The 24,076-nt window shown below is 44.7% G+C and overlaps 1 protein-coding gene across 6 annotated transcripts in view; it reads right to left on the bottom strand.

Moving 5' to 3' along the window:
* Positions 1-24,076, bottom strand: part of ADGB (androglobin) — a 299,037-nt gene that overhangs the window by 113,077 nt on the left and 161,884 nt on the right. For all 6 annotated transcript variants that reach the window (XM_019488363.2, XM_019488361.2, XM_019488358.2 and 3 more), the window contains one exon: positions 14,935-15,073. In XM_019488363.2, coding sequence (XP_019343908.1) covers positions 14,935-15,073 — 139 coding nt within the window. The remainder of the gene's footprint in view (positions 1-14,934; positions 15,074-24,076) is intronic.

Here is a 24,076-nt window from a genome sequence, read left to right as displayed (position 1 = left end):
TCAACATGACTTTATGTATAGATAGAAATTTAATTTATGAGTCACATCTAAAATATTGTAAGAAACTTAAATTTTCTGATGCTAATATACTGGATTTTCTCTTGTTAATAACAATTTGTGAATCAAAAGAGAAAAAAATTATATAAAAAGGGGATAAACCAGGAAAAAGAGTTATGAGCATAGCCTGGGCCCTATTGATTCTGTATTAATAAATTTTGCACTCCTTGGTAGTACACAGCCTAGGCAAGAATTTGGTTTTAAATGACTGTTTGGGCAATCAGGATTGTGAAGAAAGCCTTAAAAAGTTCAGTGCAAATGTATTGTCTTGCTGAACCTGCAGACAGTCTAAAACAGTAACTGAGAGGTGAATCAGCCCTCATCTCAAAGGGATCTTATCTGAAATGTAGCGACATCAATAGAAATGTCAAACTGAAATATATGGCAGTGCATTATTTTAGCAAAAAGAAATATTTAGGCCTTGTCTTCAGTGCAAAGTTAGCTTTGGCTCTTGAGTGTTCTCCCTTTACCAATTTCTGTCTAAACTGGGTTATTTACAACCTAGTCCAATCTGTTGAAAATATTTCTGTAAATACTGGGTCCCACATCTAATTCTGGGTCCCACTTGTAACCCAACTGTATCTGGGCTGAATCTAGTCATTGTTCTAGACTACATCTGAGCCTCTAGGGCAGTGATTCTTAGGTGGGGTGCCATGAGATCCCTTAAAGCGTGCTGTGCAATATTAGCATGGTTAGATGTACACGTGGTTCACAGCAAACTCAGGGATTCATATAGGAATCCACAGTATCAAAATCTGGTCCTTCTGAGTTATTTTTAACAGAAGAATTGCTCTATTATTTTTTTGAAGTCAAAAAGTAAGTAAAATAGTTTTTGAAATGCGGTGCCACTAAATTCAGAAAATTTATGGAGGGGTGTCTTAAACCTAAAGGCTAGGGAAAGACATTGAAAAAGCCTGAGCCTAAATTGATTCAATCTTTGCAGGTTAGTCTAACCTGCCTCGGCTGAATCAGTTTGTAACTGTAAAGACATGCCCTCTGGACTGAAAAATGCAGGAACATGCCTGCAGTGGCTTAGGCTAGAAGCCAAGGGGCCGCTAGAGTAGTCCTCCCTCCCCTTCCATAGTGCTGAGCTGAGGGGGGTGTGGACAGGCCCCGGCAGGACACTCTGATTAGGGAGGGGTTCCCCCCATCCTGACCAGCCCAGCCCAGCAGGGATTTGATAACACAGTGTTTATCACCCCTAAATCAGTGTTTATCACTCCATTAAGAAAATAACAGAGGGACATTACCAGCTACCTGTTAATTCTGCCTTTGTCCCGTCTGCCACAGCATGAACTATATCCAGCATGCGGTCTGCAAGCTACTGCTGAGAGGTGTCTGTATAGGGGACGGGGATCCTTGCTTAGCAGGGAGTAGTGAGAGGGAGGGAGGAGAGCAGAAGGAAGCCAGGTAGATGCTTGCAGTCTCTGCCGAGCTCCAGCAAGGGAGCAGAGAGGAGGGGCCAGCACTGCTCTGGAGCAGAGAGCCCTGCCCAGCCCAGAGAGCATGCCAGAATGCTAGGTGTGTCTGATTCTACATTCAACCAGGTTTATTTCAAACAGTTTTAGCCATTTTCTAACTGGTTTATGTGCACTGATCATCTGTTCTGTTACAGGTTTAAACCCGTTTCTGATCACTTAAACTGGTTTATGTGTAATGTCTGTCCCTAGCCACAAAGATAGAGAACCACTGCTCTAATGTGTTCTTGTAAGCTCAAACACTTTCTCTAAGTCTTGCTTTAGGGACAAGGAACTCAGAAGTCCAGTTATCCAACCTGCAATCAGTGCCTCAGCCTGTTTGGATACAGTTATTTTCATATGTTCATCTAGAGTTTCATGTAACTATGAACACTCTAGATCAAGGGTGGCCAACCTGTGCCACAGGTGTCACAAGTGGCACAGGCAGCCTCTGTGTGCCATGTGGCAGATTGGGGAGGGGACAGGCAGCACGGTGGTAGACAGGGCAGGGAGCAAAAAGCAGAGCAGCAGCTTGGTCAGGGAGCACAGGACAGAGAGCAGAAAGCTGAGCAGCAGACTGGGTAAGGGAAAGGGATTGGAGTGGCACTTCAGGACAGTATTGGGCTAATCTGTAGCATGCCTGCCAAAAAGATTGACACCCACTGCTTTAAATTCTTTTAAAACCCCTTCAGGGACAAGGCAGTAAGAAGGCAAATAATGCAGGATTAACCAAAGAGACTTCCCGCCAGTAATGCAAAGATATGTTTTCTGGTTTTGCAAAGATATACAACTCTCTAAGAACAAAAATCCTGACATATTCCCTTCCCTGGTCTGATTTCATATCTCAGAGTCCATCAGCAGCATTTCAGACTAGGCAGAGATCCTCTTATTTTTTCTCTTTCCAGTAGTCTTCTGCAGCAGTGAATTGCTTATCTCACAGACATCTATCCTGCCTTTTTTTTGCCTGTCCCTTTTCCCCCATGTGTTCCTTTGTCTGCTTGTCTGCATCTGTGGAGTCCTGTACAGAGAGCCAATTGTTCATGGGGATGGATGGTATTTGAGAAAACCAAAATCAATGTCCCTGGTTGATGGCATTTCAGAGATCCTTAAATAAAAAGCATTCCTGAGCTGCATAGTTGATCTGAATAGATCATAATAGCCTTGCCATTGGCACATAATGCAAAATTATGATCCTAATTAAAAAATGGAGGTCCCAGCAGAAAATGGAGTTCACAAGCTGACTGGCATCTCCCACTCTCTCATACAGAAGCCTCTCACAATCAGGTGGTGGTACTTTACACTCAAGCTTGCTGATATGCTTTGGAATATAGCCAGAATTTAGCTTTTATGATGACCACTGTGCACGGAAAATAAAAAGCTCAGGTGCTGCTAGTCCTCCAAAACCTTTTGACAATCCCATTGACCTGATTATTTTTTGCAATCTACCTATTTCCTGCATCTCTCAATCTCCTGGCTTATACTATATGTTCATAACATGTAGGTTTCCTATTTCTCTAAACTTCTGAGAAGAAAGTTGAAGGAACCCATTTAACTTGTTCTTACAAAAAATGTTATTAAAGAATGCAAAATAGTCATGCTGAATAAGAAAAGTATTCTGTCTCCATTACAACCGGATATATTTTTATTAGGTCATGCCTGGAGGGTAAATTGTATTTAAGGAAGGAAAAAACTTTTATCATCTTTGATTCTTCTTGATGCCTTCAAAGAATCCCAACATAAGTACACTTGATCCTGCTTCTTTGCAGGATGATCTCTTGAGGTGTCATCTAGCCCTGTATTCCTAAGATGCTGTAACACTTCTGATGTCTTTCTTGCCCCCTTTGCTACAACACCTCAGTCATGGCGTATTAACTCCTCTATCAATGATACAGCTTAAGTTTTGTGTGGAACACAGAAATGAGGAGCACAGTTCATCCTGAAGGATGTCAAGTATATATGAGTTAAGTGTTGTCTCATATCTCAAGATGCTAACACCTGCTTCCTGTGCTTCTACCACAGGATATCAATAACATTCATGGATGTCATTGCAAGTTACTCTATCATGCTAGGCAATACATTATCCCTGAGATCTCTGAGGATGGTGTTACATTTTTAACTTAAGACCAAATACAGTTAAAATGCAGATGCATGTTTAATCAGTTTAGCACGTGCTAAGTGCTTTTGAAGTGCTGTAAAGTTATTCTCTTTCAAGTGAGGGTCCTCTCCTAAGGGCCATGTTGCATAGAATACTTAGTATGTGTTACATGCACTTAAAACACAAGCAACCGTAGGTTCAAGCAGTAAAACAAGTGCTAAGTGACCCAGGACTCTAGGGGTGTGTTACAGGCTTGTGTTATGATAAAGAGGGGAAAACACAGCAGGCTGTGTGGGCAGATAAGCAGCTGAGACAGGGGTTGCATGCAGCCGACCTAAGCTGCAATGGGGAAGACCAAGCTGTCCATTAGACGTAAATGTGAACTGTGCAGGCTAATGAGTTACCTGACTCAGGGCAGCGCCCTGGGGAAGATAAGCCGAGGGAGTCAAGCTGTCCAGGGACAGTGGCTGCATGAGAACCCCTTGCAGGCACCAAAGGGCTCCAAAGACAGAGCAGTAAGAGCCCAGGGGATGAGGGCAGCTCTAATGTTTGTTTACGCAGAGTGGAGAAGGTTTTGGTAAAAGTGACACCTTGCATTTTTTGTTTGTTTACCCAGAGAGGGGAAGTTTTCGGTTAAAGTGATAGTTTATGTTCTAGTTTAGACCAGCAGGCAAGTTGTGGGTAAAAGAGGAGAAGAGAAGACCACAGGGATGCCCAGGGGCACGTGGAGTTTTGAGCCCTGCCAGGGGCCTGGGCTCAGGACACAGGTAGGCAGAAACCAAGAGGGTCAAAGCCCAAAATAGGAAAGTCAGTAGAGATGGCATGAGCCTGTGACGGCTAGAATCAAAACCTGAGAAGGGTGACAGGGTCCAGAGCAAGAGACAGGGCCCAGGGGCCCAGTGCGAGAGGGCTGGTGCCCAAGAGCTGAAGTCTGGCACAGTGGACTTAGGCTAAAGCGAGGCCCAGCCGGAGAAATGGGGTCAAAGCCAAGCAGGCTGAAACCCTCAACAAAGACTTGGAGGTTTATGTGGGACAAACCTGGCATTGGAGCAAGCTGCTCTGCTGCAGTGATAACTGGCAACATCTGTGATGCATGGGCATGGCTATAGATATTGAGATCAAGATGGCTGGTTTAATTTCCTGGCTTCCTTTTTTCTTCTTCTATATTTGCCCTTTTTCAGTTATCCAACACCTCACTTAACCTGCATGAGTTATCAAAGAGGACAGCCAATGGCTCTGAAATTACCTCATCCAACTCCTTCAGTATCCTAGTGTGTATCCCATCTGGCCCTGATGACTTGAAAGCATCTAGCTTTTCTAAGTGATCCCTAACCTCTTTGTCTATGACTCTAGGCTGCTTGTTTCCTGCCTTATTTTTTGCAGCTAATTGCACTTGTCATCTGGTAGCTAGCCCTATTTGTGAAAACTAAAGTAAAAAAGGCATTAAATGCTTCAGCCTTCTCTGCATTTTCTGAAACTAGATTGCCTTCCACAATTCATAAGGGACCTATCAAATTACTGGTCTTCCTCTTAATTTGGACACACTTGAATCCTTTTTTATTGCCTTTTATGTCCCCTTGCCAACTGCATCTAAAATTGTGCCTTCGCCTTCCTCATTTTCTCCCCAGCATGCCCATTAGATGCTCTTATACTTATCCGTAATACTACTTTTTGTAGGATTCTTTTTGAGTTTCAACTCATCAAAGAATTGTTGCCTAATCAGGCCAGTCTTCTTTTGTACTTGCCATTCTTCCATCACATCAGGATAGCTTGCTCCTGCAACCTTTAAAAGCACCTCCTTAAAGTACAGCCAGCTCTCCTGTATTCCTTTGATGAGATGGGAGGATGGGCTCTGGGTGTATTTGTCCCCACTCAGCTCCCCAGCAGTGTGGAGTCAGACCTACCCAAGGAGATGTGGTTATCAAACTCCTTGAAGCCATCCAGCTCCAACTACGGGGTGGGAGGGGGAAGCATACATCCATACCACAGCACTACCAAGGATCCTCCCAGCCATCAGGGAAACCTGTAAATAGGGGACTTGTCTATGTCTGAATCACTGATTCTGTGAATCGGCATCGAATCTTCAGATTTGGATTCAGCCAAATTGAATCAGGGACAGTGATCCAAATTAACAAATTGAATCACTGTCCCTGATTTGGGCCAAATCCAAATCCGAATCAAATAGGGCCCACTTCACAAACCCCTACTGCTTTGGCCCAGGCACCATCTAAAGTGCCAGGGGCTTTCCCCAGCGTGCAACCAGCCCAGTTTCCAGAATTTCCCCTCCCCTTCCCTCTCCCCTGTCTCACATATATTGTTGAGGATGCAGGTGGTGGCCAGGAAGCTGGGAATGTCCCTCAGCCTGAGTTTAAGGCAGACCCTAAGGGACCTCTGGTATACTGTTAGGCACACAAAGGTGTACTGAATCACTATCCAGCACCTGCTCAGCCAGTAATTGAAAAATCCTTCCTGGCATCCAGCCAGCTGGTGTATGGTTGTATGAAGCAGGAGGTAGGCCAGGTCTCCAGTGATCAATAGGGGAATGGTCAGCCTACCTAAGTCTTTGGTAGATTCATAGATGTTAGGGTCGGAAGGGACCTCAATAGATCATCGAGTCCAACCCCCTGCATAAGCAGGAAAGAGTGCTGGGTCTAGATGACCCCAGCTAGATGCCTATCTAACCTCCTCTTGAAGACCCCCCAGGGTAGGGGAGAGCACCACCTCCCTTGGGAGCCTGTTCCAGACCTTGGCCACTCGAACTGTGAAGAAGTTCTTTCTAATATCCAGTCTAAATCTGCTCTCTGCTAGCTTGTGGCCATTATTTCTTGTAACCCCCGGGGGCGCCTTGGTGAATAAAACCTCACCAATTCCCTTCTGTGCCCCCGTGATGAACTTATAGGCAGCCACAAGGTCGCCTCTCAACATTCTTTGGTGGAGGCTGAAAAGGTCCAGTTTCTCTAGTCTTTCCTCGTAGGGCTTGGCCTGCAAGCCCTTAACCATACAAGTGGCCCTTCTCTGGACCCTCTCCAGGTTATCCGCATCCCTCTTGAAGTGCGGTGCCCAGAATTGCACGCAGTACTCAAACTGTGGTCTGACCAGCGCTCGATAGAGGGGAAGTATCACCTCTTTGGATCTATTCGTCATGCATCTGCCGATGCATGATAAAGTGCCATTAGCTTTTCTGATGGCTTCGTCACACTGCCGACTCATGTTCAACTTGGAGTCCACTAGGACTCCAAGATCCCTTTCCACTTCCATGCCACCCAGCAGGTCATTTCCTAGGCAGTAGGTGTGCTGGACATTTTTCCTCCCTAGGTGCAGCACTTTGCATTTCTCCTTGTTGAACTGCATCCTGTTGTTTTCTGCCCACTTGTCCAACCTATCCAGGTCTGCTTGCAGCTGTTCCCTGCCCTCCGGCGTGTCCACTTCTCCCCATAGCTTTGTGTCATCCGCAAACTTGGACAGAGTACACGTCACTCCCTCATCCAAGTCGCTGATGAAGACATTAAAGAGTATCGGTCCAAGGACCGAGCCCTGCGGGACCCCACTGCCCACACCCTTCCAGGTCGAAACCGACCCATCCACCACGACTCTCTGGGTGCGACCCTCTAGCCAATTCGCCACCCACCGGACTGTGTAGTCATCCAAGTCACAGCCTCTTAACTTGTTCACCAGTATGGGGTGGGATACCGTACTGAAGGCCTTCCTGAAGTCTAAGTATACGACATCCACCCCTCCTCCTGTGTCCAGGCATTTCGTAACCTGGTCATAAAAAGAGACTAGATTAGTCAGGCATGATCTGCCTGCTATGAACCTGTGCTGGTTTCCCCTTAGCATAATTTGTCCTGCCAGGCTCTCGCAAATGTGAGCCTTGATAATTTTTTCAAAGACTTTACCAAGGATGGAGGTGAGACTGACTGGCCTATAGTTGCCCAGGTCTTCCTTCCTCCCCTTCTTGAAAATGGGGACCACATCGGCCCTTTTCCAGTCCTCCGGGACTTGGCCCGTGCTCCACGAGCTTTCAAATATTCCTGCCAGTGGCCGTGCAATGATGTCGGCCAGTGCCTTCAGCACCCTCGGATGGAGCTCATCTGGGCTTGCCGACTTAAAGGCATCCAGTTCTTCCAAGTGACTCTGCACCATCTCAGGGTCTACGCACGGTAGTCTGGTGTTCTGCTGCTGCCTCTCTACAATCCCAGTGATAGCCTTGTCCTGCCCCTCACTTAGGAACACTGAGGCAAAGAACTCGTTGAGGAGTTCAGCCTTGTCCCCCCTGTCCGTCACCAATTGCTTCTGTCCATTTAGTAGAGGTCCTATTCCTCCCTGGGCCTTCCTTTTACTCCCTATATATCTAAAAAACAATTTCTTGTTGTCCTTTACTTGGGATGCCATCCTCAGTTCCATGGTAGCTTTGGCCCGTCTAACTGCCTCCCTACAAGCGCGAGCAGAGGAGGTATACTCCTCTTTGGTGATCTCTCCCTGTTTCCACTTTTTATGTGCCCTCCTTTTGGCCCGTTGGCTGCCCTGGATTTCTCTGGTCAGCCAAGGAAGCCTCCTGGCCCCTTTCCCTCTTTTTCCATGCATCGGGATTGTCTCCCTTTGTGCCTGAAGGATCATTTCCTTAAGGCACAGCCACCCTTCTTGGGCTCCCATCACTTCAAAACTCCTACTCTGCAGTGCGTCCTTGACTAATCGCCTGAGTTCATTGAGATCAGCTTTCCTAAAGTCTAGCACTTTTACCCTACTAGTTACCTTACTCACTCAATGTCTTATGAAGAATTCTATTATTTGGTGATCACTGTCCCCCAGATGACCACCGATCTGTAGGTCCCCTACCATGTCATCCCCCATTGCCAATACCAGATCCAGTAAGGCATTCCCCCTAGTGGGATGGTGTACCTCCTGTGTCAGGTGGAGGCCCTGTACACAGGATAGAAACCTGCGTGAACTGTGGGACTTTGCCATCTGCATCTCCCAGCAGATGTCTGGGTAGTTTAGGTCCCCCATGACTACCGCCTCCTTAGCTTTTATGGTCTCCGAGAGCTGCCTCAGGAGCCCCAAATCTAGTTCTTCCCCTTGGTGTGGGGTCTGTAGCAGACCCCTACCACCAAATCCCTTTCTCCTTGCCCCCCATGTAATCTAACCCACAATCCTTCTACTTCCTCATCCTTCGATTCCGTCTTGATGAGGGTCGATGTATATTGCTCATTGACATAGAGCGCAACCCCTCCCCCTTTCTTCCCCAACTTATCCTTTCTGTACAGCCTATAACCCTCAATATGTACTGCCAAGTCATGGGATGAATCCCACCAGGTTCCTGTTAGCCCTACTAAGTCATAGAATTGCTGAAGACAAACTCCCCCTGCTCCATCATGTCTAGGGAACCAGAGCTCCTGAATATGTGGGCGTCCTGTATACAGCCTGACCACCTGTAACATGGAACCCTGGCCCTGTTACTAGTAGGTAAGGTGGCTCCTTTAAAACCAGAGTCTTTAGGAACACCAAGTATCAGGAGGGCAGCCATAGTGGTTAAAAGCCCAACCACACAGGCCAGTCAGCTGACTGGAAGGAGACAGGGCTCTGGGCACATACAAACCCCAGGGCCAAGGCTGGCAGGAGTTAGTTCTCTGGCAAGCTGCCAGGGGAAGGAGCTCCTGCAGGGAAGAACTACCCAGGAATGGTGTGGCTGCCGGATAGATTATTTATATGGCCAATGAGGCTCCAGGAGTTTACAAGGTACCCAGGGCTAGGAGGCATTCAATACTCAAGGATTTTAAAATTTAAAATGTAAAGAGTTTTAAAAAAATTTCAAGCATTTTAAAGAGACAGTGTGTGACTGGCATGACTCATATTATGTTATAGTCCAGGGGTTAATATTTATGTTGTTGTTGCAATAGGTGGACTGGACTGAGGCTATTAGGGAGGAGGAGGCCTCAGGCAGGGGCACACTATGGTATAGAGCCCCAGTGCCAGAGAGGGCACAGAGACAGGGCTGCAGTGAGGCCAAGACCACTGAATGCCAAGTCAGAATAAAAAGTGTTAGTCTTTACATATCATTTGTGAGGCATGGGCCACCATGCAGGGGAGACTTAGAGCAGTGGATAGCAACCCCTGGTGTTGGGGTAGTAAATGGGCAGCCTCCCACCTGAGTAACATCATAATTATTATCCCCTAAAGGCGTGGCAGAAGAGAAAGGTGGGTGGTTAGCCCAGAAACAGAGGGTCAGGCCAACGTTGGACAGGCCCAGGGATGGCCGCCTGTCACACCACCCAACACCGATGTTAGAGAAATGAAGTGTTCCTAGTGTTCCAAGAATCCCTGGAGAATAACTGAAAATAAACCGTCATGATTTATGCTGGGTTTTTGGTTGTAGCCATGTTGGTCTAAGGACACAGGCAGGCAAGGTTCTTTGAGCAAATATGATATCTCTTATTAGACTGTCCCAGGGACGCAGGTCTAGAAGAGGAGGAATCTGGGGTTACAGGCAAACCCCAGTTCAAAATAGAAGGAAAACAAAGCCCCAACATACCTTCCGTAGGGGCCGGGAGGAGCAAGGGAGTGCGCGCCAGGAAACTGCCCGCGTGGTTCATTAGCCGCGCTCAGATCCAGGAGGGGCTGGGTGACGTCAGGAGGAGACGCCACCTGGCGAAGATAAAGGGCGGTCCTGAGGACGCAGGAGCGTGGCTGACGACCGGAGAGCCAGCGGGGAACCTGCAGGCTGGAGGCGTGCAGCCATGGCGGCTGGCTGCCTGTGATGGTGGAGGCAGCTGCAGCTGTGGCGGCGGCAAGGGCTGCAATGGTGAGGGAAGCAGCACGGAATCCCTGAGCCAGAGAGGACCGGCAGGGATCAGAGACACCGGCAGAGAAGCCGGCAGAAGGGGTAGCAGTGGATGCTGCAGTGTCGAGAGCCGCGGGAGCAGCAAGAGCCGTGGGACCAGCGAGCGCTGGGGAAGCAGTAGGAGCTACAGGGGATCTCGGAGCCAAGGAATGGCAGATAGTAAAGACGACAGAAGGGAAGCTGGTGGGAGTGCCAGCGGTGATAGCTGCGGTGAAAGCAGTGGGAGATCCCGAACCGGGGAATCCCAGCGGGGATTAAGGGTGCCAGCAGAGGGATCCACGGCAACCCCAGGAAGAGCCTCCTGTAGCGATTTGACCTCAGGCGACTGGGGCTACAACCCTGAATAGAAGCTGAGCCTAGGGGGAGAGAGAAGAGTCCCGGTTGGGGCAAGTGCCCAGGCCTAGGGACATTGAGGCACCAGGGGAGCACAGGGACCCCACGGGAAGGGGCACTCTATTTTCTATCGCAGCTCCTTCTTTCCCTGCGGTTACACCTCACCGGCAGTCACGGTGGTGGGGGTTCACGTTGTGTCACATCAGGTGTTTTGGGAAGAGGGGTAAGGATCAAGGCAAGTGCCATGGTCCCTCTTGTTACGATAGGTCCATAGAGTGCTCAGCTCAGGGCAAGGGGCACACGGGGAGCCACTGACAGTGGACACTGAGGCTAGGGACACCGGGTAGTCGAGCTGGAACCCAAGGGCCTCTTAGCCTTCACACTGGAGCCCGGCCAGGACACCAGGGCTCGCTGCTGAGGGGCTACACGAAGTTCAGGAGGAGGAACCAGTGGGGGCCAGCTATAAAGAGAGGCTTCAAGACCCATCGCAGAAGGTGGCGCTGGGCCGGGGTGTAGGGGAGGTCAGAGCCCCGTGAGTGCCCGCTGAGGGGCGTGACGACCCTGGAGGCTCCCTCAAAGGGGACCCCCTCCACTGAGGATCCATTCAAAGTCATGGCAGGTGAGTTAGGGGGATTTCCTGATGTCAGCCAAGGTACCCTCCGGGGTCCACACGCAGGCCCGGGACAAATCAGATCGACCGCCCGGGCGCAGGCGGCTCAGGAACGCCTAATGGAGCAAAGGCGGGCACATAGACCAACTAATTTTATTAGCCCAACTAATTTATTAGCCTTTTAATTCATCAATATATTCATATATTAACATATATGAATATATCAATATTTTAATGTATTAGACCAACTCATTTACTATCTTTTATGATTTATGTAATTTGAGGCACAGTGCTGGTGGCACAGTTTGGGTATGTATTCCACATCAAAGCCCCTGCATAGTCCGGTAAGTTCATATGTTTTCCCCAAGTGATAACCTCCTATGGGTCCCCAAACCAGAAGCCAAGCCCCAAGCTCCTTAAGTATGGTGTTGCACATCTCATACATGGACTTGGTTGCCATTGTCCTCCTCCTGTCAAATTAGCTGGTTACAGAACAGAGGCTGTCATTGTTCACCAAGTTCAAAATCATAAGGGCCATGCATCTCTCTCTCTATGGACATGGAGTGCCGAAGCCCAATATATTGACAGCAGAGCATAGGGGCCAACTTAGCATAAAGGTCCATGAATGTACCACAGGACATCCTAAAGTTTTACTGCCACTGCTAATCATCACAGATTCCAAGTATGAGTTCCCATCTGTCTGAGCTCACTGGTAGTCAGGGCAGGGATTTATTTCTGGCCATCCTTTGGCATCTTCAAGAAGCTCCTGAATATCCATTCCTAGCTGGGATAGCCAGTCAAGGAGGGATTGGAGATCCCATGACAGGCCAAGGAGGGATTAGAATTTGAGTCCTCAGTGAGCCTGCGGCCCTCTCTACACACGTAGGTAAAGGTGCAATGGGATCTAATGCACAATGCACACAATCATTCCTCCTGGCATGTCACATGGTGCATGGCAGAAGGCACAATTGTGGAATCATACATTACATCCCATTGTGCCTTATTGCTAGTGGAGAGGGAGCCCAACCCCAAGCTCTCCTTGCACTGGCAAGAAGCAAGGTCTTGTGGCTAGGAGCCCCTGTCACCCTAGTTGAGAGGCTCCCAGCTGCTGGGATGCCCCACACACCCCTGGGGCTGGAGGATCCCTGCTGAGGCAATCTCCCCACTGTGGGGGAGTGTGAAGCTCCAGGGACTGGAGAATCACTGCTGTGGTGATCTCCCTGCCTCAGGGGTGCAGGAAACCCCCAGGGCCAGAAGATCACCATAGTGGAAATCCTCCAGCCCCAGGGGTTTACCCATACTCCCAGGTCAGGGGGCCGCCTCTATGGTGATCCTCGATCCCAGAGGTTTCCTGCAGGCCTGAGACCTAGGGATCACAGCAGCCATGATCCCCAGAGCCGAGGGGTTTCCAGCTGCCATGATTCCCTAGGGCTTGGGCATGCAGGAAACCCCCCCTAGACCCTGGAAATCACAGTTGCCATGATCCTTAGGGCTCCAGGGTGCATAAAACTCCTGGATCCTGTGGACCATGGCTGCTGTGAACCCTAGTGCCCAGGGGTTTTATGCTGGACACGATGCACCCCTGCAGTTGATGGGGCTCCCAGCCACAGGGAAGACCCCACTACATGTGCAAATTAAAGCTTAACAGCACCCAGTTACAAAGTTAATACACATTTTCAAGGTCTACCTGTATAGCTGGTAGGAGCTTTTTATTGTATGATAGCTACTTTGTATGTGTAGCTGGTTTCCAGGTAATTGCACAATTAACCAGTTAATTGGTCAATACCTGTAACATGCAGAGTGGGCCTGTTAGTCAGTCAGTACTTTCCACTGCACTTGGCTGTTTTTGACCACTGTCAGAAAATTGGGAAAAGTCACTTTAGCATGGCATGCCAGAATACAAGCTTTCCAGCTTTCTAGTGGCAGGGCACAAACTGTGTATATTAGGATTCGTAGTAAACATTATCATGCACCTGTTCAGAACATGTCCTAACTTTAATAACGCATAACATTCTACATACTAAGTGTTCCATGTAACATGGCCCTAACACCTATTCACCTTAATAGGTCACTATATTCCAATGTTCTGCAACTGTTGCAAGTGAATGTGTAACAAGGCCCAGTGAATCAGCAGCGGATAAGGAAAAAAAACCTCCGCTAAGGATTATGTACAGTCTGTATTCATGGTGGCAGATTCTCTCCTTTCCGAGACCCAGAATGCTATTTTGTTTTGTTAGCATAGTTATATTTGTAAATTGTAAAAAAAATGTTTTGTAAGTAGTAAAGCTTTAAAAAATATCTGTATTAACAGAAGTAAATCAGGGCCTTCTGCTTTACCAAGGGTAAGGAATGTCACCATAAATTGGTAATATCACAATGAAATGCTAAATCACCCTGATTTAATGGCCTAAACCAATGGATATTTATCTTCCTGCCAGTTTCTCAACTTTTCAGTTTATAATTTTCTCTGACTTAATGTGTAACAATATACATTATAAGCTACATGCATAAAATGTCATGGGATAAAAGTTATTTATTTTGCAAAATAAAGTACTAAAAAATAGGGAAGTGCCATATCCTTGGATGCCAGGGTAAACTTAACTTTAACCATTTTATGCATCTAGCCTGGGTAATGAATAAGGCAGCACGCCTATGAGAAAAAAAGTTATTTCATCACATGATCAAACACTATAATATAACAGGGGCCAGCAGAAAGGCTAAGGATGCCTATACACATGCTTGCTGGTGGAGAGGTTAATTAGGGCAGTTCCTGGACAGCCGCTTTAATTAAAATGGTTCACTGTCATGTGTATTAAGCCCCTGTGCATTTCAAAGTGGTCATGGGACACTTTATCTAAAACTCAATAGATGAAGTTTAGATAAGGCACCCCCACAGCCATTTTGAAACATGTGGGAGCTTAATACATGTAATGATGAAGCGATGCTGGAGTATTTTAATTAAAACACAAATGAGCACATCTATAGGTACCCCAAGAGCCCAGTCTGACTTACTTTCTTCTCTCATCATGGGAGTGGGGTAATATCCTGTTCGTTACTAGGTTAGGAAGGAAGTGTGGGATGTTTTTGGCCATTCTTCCAGTCAGAAAAAAGGTAATATCATAGCTGATTTGAAAACTGCAGGTATTCCTTGTGTTGTGTATCTGTCTAATTTACCAGCAGCATGGACACAACTATTTGAAATGCTAATGTTTAGTTAATACTTTTGCATGCTACCCATGTGCTCTTCCAAAATAAGAAAGAGAATAAGAGAAAGAGAATGACAATCTTAACAGCTTATAACTCACTGAAACAGAAATTCCTGGTGCAAAGAAAAGGAACTTCTAGTCTGAAGATTTTTCACTGCCATTTCAAAGGCCTGCTGTGAACAATGAAAGACTCAGGCCTTCACAATGAAAAGGTTTCACAAATGTTTTATAATGTAAAGTATTAGACACTCTAAATATTATGATGCTGATCTGTTTGGTCTAGACTAGAAACAGAAAATTAAAGCTATATAAATTACTTAATGATATTAATTCTTTACCTGAAAATAAAATGTCTTCCATTGAAGAATCCTTGGCTTTAAAGTCCAAAGTAAAAGATCTGAAAGCGAATTCAAAATTGGGAGGAACCTTGTTACCTAGTACTTGTTTGATCAAATGCCAAAAAGCATTATTGAAAACCTAAAATTAAAAGAAGAAAAAGATTTAGACAAGAATTTGTTATTTTTCAAGCAAGCTAACTGCTAATTTCTTTGATCATTAATACTTTATTCAGAAATGTTCAAAAACAATTATTTTATTTTCCATTTAAAAGAATGTGACAAGTTTTTTACCATCCAAACAGCCTCTAGTTAGTACATAAATATGTATCACAAACATTAATCTTTAAAGACCTAAATAATTTCAGAGAAAAAATGGGAAATAAACCTATTATCCATATGCTCAATACAAATGAGAATCTAATGACCTAAAGCAAATGTCAGCAATCTACAGCCCACAGAACTGGGGCTTCAGCAACTCTCTGGTGGTGAGGGCTTTGCCTGCCCCTATGCAAGTGTCAAACAAAGTGTAACTGTACTGGCATCAGGCAGAAGGGAGTTGAGCCTGTGACAGGGCAAGAAGTGGCAGCTAGATCGGAACATCAGCCAGCCTCACTGGTGAAGTTGGGTTGCTTCAGCTTATAGCTTAAAAACATTGCTGACTGCTGGCCTCCAGTTATTACTACTTGAAAATGGCTTGGTGGTTTGTTTAAAGTGTAATCATCAGAATCCCCTTTGCCTCCAAGGAGCAGAATGATGGATGACTTACAAATAAGAGGAACAAACAAGTAGATTTTACTTTTTATATGATTGTAAATTAAGGCAATATATTGAAAAATTAAATTAAGTAGGCTGAACATGTAAAGATATGAATTGTTTCCTTCTTCCGTGATTTGATATGCCACTGGGGTTGGGTCCCCGATGTTTCTTTGGGTTGCTTACAGCTTGGCTAAGCATCCAGATGGTGTGGCAGGAATAAAATATAATCAAATATCTCCTTCCTTTTTGGTGAATATTTTCTCATCACTGTTTAGATTTCCTTGTTTATTTGCCATCGGTGAAATGTAGATTCTTAAGTTGTTTTCTTTTTTGGTTCTCGTTAGGGCTACATACAATTGTCCACAGGAAAACACTGGTTCAGGTAAGTAGAGGACAACAGAGTTGATGTTTGTCCTTGCGATTTATTAATTGTTATTGCAAACAATGTTATTATGGGAAATTGTTTCCTTTTCAGAAAGAAAGGTAGTTGTGTGTCCAATGGAGCCAAATCAATGCAAGGAATGATGATGCGTTCTCCTACATTAGTACCTGTAATTATTTCACCATCTTTGAAATTGTGGTGTCATCCTCTTATCAGTCAAGTTCCATTGCAGTCCCATTTTTGGATTCATATTTCTGAGTAACATAACAATAGTGCCAATTTTCAAGTGCAACTCATGTGGTGGGAGTCCTGATGGTGTCTGTGCATTTAAAAATTCAGTGGGATAGGTAGTTTGATTTTCAGGCATCTGGGATCATAGAATCTGTGCTGCAGTACCTTTTCATTTCACCAGGCAGCTAGGTTATAATAATTAATTTAGTATTCAGTTCCATTGTGTTTATTTTTGGGAGTTACAAAAATTTTCTTTGCATGGGACTCCAAGTCTTCTACTTCAATGCGGTTCCTATAAACTGCTGTGATAATGGACTCCATTTCAATAACATTTTCTGGTATTTCAGTTAGATCTAATGGTAATCTATAATCATTTGACATAGTTCCTTCACCAACTTCGAGAGTCCAGTCATGGAATTGATGTCCTTCAGTGTGCGTGTTTTGTGATAATTTGATTTTGGTGAAATCTGACCACAGACGATTACTTTTTATGCATGCCTCTATCATCTCTGTTCTTGTAGATCGTACTATGACTGGTAATGTTTGTCTGAAGTCTCTGCCTAACAAAAGTACTTTCCTCCAAATGGCATTTCATTTTGCATAATCTCTTTGAGCAATAAATCAATGAATCTAAGTGCATGAGTGTGCATCATAATGGCCACATCAATTATAATTAGTGTAGCCTTTTTCATTGTGGCAGCTTCAGGTGACTATAAGTTCACACATGAAGTAGATGTTTCAGGTGTTGGGATGGGTGATTTGAAGCCAATGTGTATTGTTCTTCCCCCTTTTAAAAGAAGAACAGCTATTCCTGTTGTTGCAAAAGGGAGAACAATTTGTCCAATTCCTCTAATGTAACACATTAAAGTGTTCTTTAAGTAAGTTTTCCCAGATCCCCTAGGTTCATCCAAATAAAAGCAGTGATTTGCACTCTCTCCATTTATAGCAGTAACAATTTGATTGAAGGCATATTTCTGTTGCACATTGAAGTTTCTAATTCATTATTCTGCCTCTGCAAATTCTTCGTCAATGTTATAAAGGATGTCATTTCTCTGTTCAACAATGGTGCCTGGATCAGGGAAACCAAAAGAACTACAATTTAGTCCATGGACCATCAACAATTTTTGTATATCCTGCAATGCCTTTTTTGTACTGCAACATCATCATTGTCATTTTTCCTATGGTCCTCCGTTATGGCATCCCTAAATTGTTCCCATAGCTGAAATGCATTAGATGGCTTATAAAATATGCAAATTTGTGACTCAGCTGTCTTAGCATTTGAATTGCAGCTGTTTCCTACAGACACTGGCTCCATTCTTCATCATTGGCCAGCAAATTATGTCTTTTTGCTGCTTCTTGAAATGTATCGCAGAGGACACTGTTAACAGTACATAATTCTACAAAACTGGTTGCTCCACAGACATGCAGTAGTAGAACTCTTAAACAGAATCTTTCTATATCATTTAGACTTACTGAATACATCCTAGGAAAAATGCTGTCTCCACCTCTTTGTTGTCTTTGCCAAACACCCTTTTGAAATACATAATGGTATGGAATTTCACAGTATAAATACTGTTGCACTTCAGGACAATTGCGATTTAGTGAAAACCAAGCATTTAAAGTTGCTTTTTAAATATCTACGTTATCGACAGCCTCATGCTCATGTCCTGGTTGAAAATATAGTGACTGTTGGAATGGCAAATGAATTGCTGATCTAATGATTCCATGAGATCTGTCATGCATCTGGTTTTCCAGTCTCCACATAGCCTCTGGTGGTGTCACATACCTTGCATCAAGGTAATTAGCTATCTCGTCATGTTGTAGTTGTTAATTGTTTACTATTTTAATATTGCCACAGTCATATCCTTTGTAAATGTATTTAAAGATATATTTGATTGACTTTATCAATGTGCATACTTCAGCATTGATATGAGTGTTGTATTTTAACAAAAGATATTTATTGTATGGGACGACATAATGACTGTCTACTCTGTGTTTGCTTACTTGGATTGTAAGTGTTTGGCTTCTTTTATATAAAGGTTATCTGTTGACATTAGCTACTGTTTCTTGTTGAATTGGCATGGGAAAAATTTTGGTATGATGTCCCTCAGTTGTGCATGGTGAATTAATGTTGAAAGTACTACATGGTCCATGTATCATGTATTTTTTTTACTGTGTCTCATAAAAGTGGGTCTGTATCTGAATCAGGAATGTCAGCACTAACTGTACGATCAATGGCTGCTTGTATGTCAAGCTTGTTTTCCAATATAAATAGCATGTGCGCATGTGGGAGTCCTCATTTTTTAAACTAAATTGTGTATACCTGGGTGATAACTGGACCAAATAGTTTGTTTTATAACATCATCCTGTAAAGATGCCAGCTTAATTTTGAATACTCTTGCTACTAAGTCTGGTCTGTTTGAGAGATTTTGTCCAGGAAACAAATTTTCTTGAATAACAGGCCATTTTAGATTTGCAGTGAATATAATAAACAGATCTGGGTGTCCATATTTGCTCACTATTGCCATGGCATTGTGATATCTTTCTCACATATTTCTTGGTCCCCCTTGGAATGATGATGGTAAAATTACAGTTTTTCCTAATTGAATACCAGAGGTTTCAGCAGTTTCTGTTAAGAAGTCCATAAGACCACTGTATTGTGCTACTCTAAGATTTCCTTGTTGTTGCCTAATGTAATTTAAATTGTTTGCCTCAAGTTGTAAATGTGAATCTACAATCTACTGTTGAGTGAATTTTCCTCCACGTAAAATTGGATTAAATTCATTTTGATGAACTGCTGTTTGAGCAACTTTGAACTGTAACATGGAAACTTTTTTTGATGTTGAAGTCTCATATCCAGGAAGTTTTGAAGCTGGATGCCATATGGATAAAACACAACATATGTCATGGGATCTAAGTTAGCATTCAAAATACTTAGATTTTCAAAGCCTTGAGATCTTGAGTAAATTCTTATATCCCTATGGAAAGGCGGTTCTCCTTTGCCATTTTGGAAAATCATCGTTTGACAAATTATATCTTCTTCTTTCAGATTCTCGGTCATGATAGAACACCGTGCTTATATTTGCAATTGAACAATTTTCCTCAGCCACTCTTTGCTCTTCTTCTCTTACAACTTCACCTAACATTTTGTAAGAGGTTGAAAATGGATTGATGTTTCTCAGTAAAGTGTCCAGGTCTTGCATTAAAGCAGGATTGCATTGGTGATTTTGGGGATGATTGAACCATTCTTCAACTGCTTTGTTGGGATCCAAAATATAAAGCTGGCCATAGGATCTTATATCTCCTTCTCTAGGGGGTAAATGAGGTGTTGGGTGATAGAATTCTCCATGGACATGAAAGCAATATGGGTCCTGTCCAGGAACAGGTACAATTTTTGCTCCCAAAGATGCAAAGCTTAAAGAACTATTAAATGACCTAATGTTGGTCTGAAAGTTCTCATAAAACATATGCTGTGGGTTTGCTCATGTTCTCTTTAAGTAATGGAGGAAGTTTGTGGTGGTAAGGCAACCTCACTTTTCCTTTGCAACAGCAATTTTTAAACTTTCCATCTGATGGCTGCTCAGTTGTGAAGTTTAAAGAATGACAAAATTGGCAAACGACATCCATTTTACTGCAGCCTTTCTACTTCTGACTCTCTTGTAAGAAATGACTGTCTCTGATTAGGAATTGCCTTTGTCATGTTCTTGCAGAGCGAAAAGAATCCAACTGTCTTCTCACTACAGCATGTTCTTGGGACTCAGGTACACAGCTTTCTTGATTTCGTGCAGCACCCAAAACAGCGGCTGGGGGGGGGGGTGCACGGGGTCTGGCCCAGCCCCCTGCTCTGTTCCCTGTGTCCCCCACTACCCTCCTCCGTTACCACTGCCTGCATGGAGGAGGGGAGGGAACAGGCTGATTTGGGGTCGGGGCCGCTCTCCCCACTCTCCTCCATCACTGCCATCTGCTCTGTCCCCTGTGTCCCTGCTGTTACGGCAGTGCTCCTGGCCCAAAACTTTTAGAGTGCTCTGACTGTTTCAGTCAGCTAATCAGAGTGTGAATAAAGCGTTATGGACAGACAGACAGACAGACAGACAGACTAAGGCTTTTATAATATCAGAATTAATATCTACTTTTAAAGGAAAATCTAACCTACTAAATATACTATCATTTATATCAGCTTCTCAGTTCCTAGATACAAGTAGCTCAAGTTGTAACAAACACACAAAATACTGATGGCAGAAAAAGAAGTCAGGGTAGCATTACTCTAATATCACTAATACTTTCAGGAAAGTAACTGTTGTGGGGGGGCAGCCAAATACTTATTATATCACTGTGTAAATGCAAGTGGGTTGGTGTGCGTGCTCCTGGGCACATGGACTTTGTTGCCTTTGGATCTTGTCTGTCATTCCAAGCAATAGTCCAAAACACAGCCAACAACCCTTGCCCCATACAAACAAATGAGCAAAGCAAAACCTTTCATCTTTTTCTAGGTGGCAGGAGAGGGCCTTTTAGCTTTGGCCTAGCAAGCTCCTTTGGGTTTCAACCCATCTCCTGGCCTCAAACTGCTTCTTCCCCAATTCAAGCTCCTTGTTCTCTTCCCCCTAAGATGTCACCCTAAGAAATAGGCCTGTGTGAAGCGGCTAGTATTCAAATTTGACCGATTCAGGAGACTGATTCAATTCGGTGATTCAAATCACTGTCCCGAATCAATTTGGCTGAATCTGATTTGGAGATTCGGCTGCTGCCGATTTGGCCGAATCTCCAAATCAAACAGGCCCCACCCCCCGCCCACTTTCCCAGGCCCATCAATGGCTGCCCTGCCCTGTCAGAGGTCCTGGCTCCTTAAGAAAAAAAAATGCCCTGCGCTCACTGGCTGCTGCCCCCCACTGCCCCACACTGTGTGGGGGACTGTGCCATGAGCCCCCAGAAGCCCTGACAGTCGCTGCAGCATCCAGTGAGTGTGGGGCTTTTTCTTTTTTTTTTAAGAGCTAGGATGCTGGGGCTGGTAGAGTGGGTGGGGCTGGGGGGGTGCTCAGGGGGGCTGGGGGAGCAGGCAGGGGATGGGGCCTGGCAGGGGTTCCTCAATGGTCCCCTCCTTCTTCAGGACCCCCTCCCACCCCTACTTACCAGTACAGAGTCTGGGTCCAGCTCCCTGCGATGACAAGTGGGGACTGCTTGAATCTCTGAAACTCTGAATCTTTTCCAAATCGATTCAAAGAAGCTCAAATTGATTCGGACCTTTTTACTGGTCTCCTAATTCAATTCGGATTCAGAGATTCGGCCACTAAATCAGGCCATATCTCCTCCAAATCGAATCAGCACCCGAAGCTTCACACAGCCCTACTAAGAAATCCTTGCCTCTCACACAATTTCTGGAGCATCACAGTTACAACATCACTCTTAGACTACTGTTCTTTAACATATGCACAGGCAAGCATAAGTAAATAGATCTCAGCTTTTATTAAGTGCCAACTAGTCACCCATAGCTTGGCTCCTACTTCAGGGCTGTCTGCCAGACTGCCCTGTTAGGCCAAACCATTAGGCCTGTGTGAAGTTTCAGTCGCTGATTTGATTGGCCTGATTTCAGTGGCTAAATCTCTGAATCTGAATCAGGAGACCCTTTAATCTCTCCGAATTGAATTGTAACCCTCCAAATTGATTCAGAGTGATTTGATGATTCGGACATAGACACAGCTTTAAATATTTTGTCTACATACCTCAAGGTACTAGGTGGCTCGTGAATGCTGAGATGGTGGGGTGGATGGAGAATCCCACAGTAGCGTGAGGGGGTGCACAGCAAGCTCGGCGGTGGACCTGGAAGTGGACCAGAAGCACTTCCGGTCCACTTTTGGGTCTCCTGCGGAGTGCGCAGGAGACCCTCCTCCTGGTTTGGCAACTGGTGCCTCCTGGGTCTGAGGGAGGCACCCAGATTCCCCCTGCAGCCAATTGCTGAGCTCTGCCCCTATGCACTTGGCAGTGGATCCAGAAGTGGACCAGAAGTACTTCTTCAGAAGTACTTCTCCAAAACAGCATCGAATCTTCAGATTTGGATTCAGCTGAATTGAATCAGGTCAGTGATCCAAATCAGTGAATCAAACGCTGTCCCTGATTTGGGCTGAATCCAAATCTGAATTGAATATGGCCCATTTTGCACACCCCTAGTAAGCATCTCTAGTTTTTGTTGTCATCTCTTTATTATCTTTAGTCATTGCTATTACAACATGGATGAAGGTGTTGAAAGCACCTTGTCCAAATTCACAAATGACACTAAACTATGGAGTACAGTAAACACACTGGAGGGCAGGGAGTGAATTCAGGCAGATTTGGACAGGCTGAGGAAGTGGGCAGATCAGAACAGGATTCAATTTAACAAGGATAAAGGCAAGGTGCTGCACCTGGGGAGAAAGAATCTCCAACACACGTACAGACTGGAGGGTACCATTCTGAGCACCACAACAGCGGAAAGAGATCTTGGAGTCCTGGTTGACACAAAAATGAACATGAGTCGCCAGTGTGACAAGGTAATAAGCAAGCCTAACCGCACTCTTTCTTGCATCAGCAGGTGCATCATGAGCAGGCCTAAGGAAGTGATAATTCCCCTCTATGCAGCATTAGTGAGGCTGCAGATGGAGTTCTGCGTCCAGTTTTGGGCGCTGCACTTCAAGAGGGATGTGAATAACCTTGAGAGGGTTCAGAGGAGGGCTACTCCTATGGTTGAGGGCCTACAAGTTAGACTCTATGAAGGCAAACTGAGGGACCTGAATCTCTTCAGCCTCCACAAAAGAAGGCTGAGAGGCGATCTTGTGGCTACCTACAAACTCATCAGGGGGGTGTCAGCAGGGAATAGGAGACACTCTGTTTACCAGGGTGCCCATCGGGGTTACCAGAAATAATGGCTACAAACTGAAGGAGAATAGATTTAGATTGGACATAAGAAAGAAATTCTTTATGGTAAGGGTTGCCAAAATATGGAATGGGCTTCCAAGGGAGGTGGTGCTTTCCCCTACGTTGGAGGTGTTCAAGAGGAGATTAGACAGGCATCTGGCTGAGGTCTCTTAACCCCAGCGCTCTTTCCTGCCTGGAGCAGGGGGTCAGACCCAATGATCTACCAGGTCCCTTCTGACACTAGAAATCTATGAACATGTAGGTCTATGTTAATTATTTTTATTTAAAGTTTCATAGTTTCATAGTTGTTAGAGGCTGGAAGGGACCTTACTAGTTCTGCAGGAGTACCTGATTCACTTTAGCTCCTGCATACTAAAATGGAAGTACAAACAATAATATGTTTGGACTATTTTAATATAAAATGTGGAAATGCTATCAACATGAAAATAATTTATTGTCTTAACAAAAATACGTTTTCTCCCTGCATCATGAATATTAGTTGCAGTAGGCAATTATGCCATGCCTAGCTTTCAGAACTCCAGTTAATCTCTTCACTTTCCTACCCTGAATTAGGTCACAGTTAAAAGCTGCTCCATTTCGATGTCTAAAAACATGCATGGCAAAATTGCCAAAACACAGCTTCTGATTTAGCATGTGGAGTTCTGCATACATTATAATTTGTTAATAGAAAAGAAAGACAGTTGCCGTCCTTGTTTACAAATTCTATCATTTGCATATGCAAGTGAAAATGAGCACTAAACAGTTCATGCAAAAATCTCAAGCAGAATTGGGGTCCCTTTGAAAATCTGGATCATAAAGAGAACTTATCTGAAGAAAACAAAGCAAATGTTAAAGATACATATTCTTTACAGTTTGCGGTCTTTTAAA

Source organism: Alligator mississippiensis, chromosome 1, assembly GCF_030867095.1.
Source record: "Alligator mississippiensis isolate rAllMis1 chromosome 1, rAllMis1, whole genome shotgun sequence".
Classification (NCBI taxonomy): Eukaryota; Metazoa; Chordata; order Crocodylia; family Alligatoridae; genus Alligator; species Alligator mississippiensis.
This window is presented reverse-complemented; position numbering and strand designations above follow the sequence as displayed.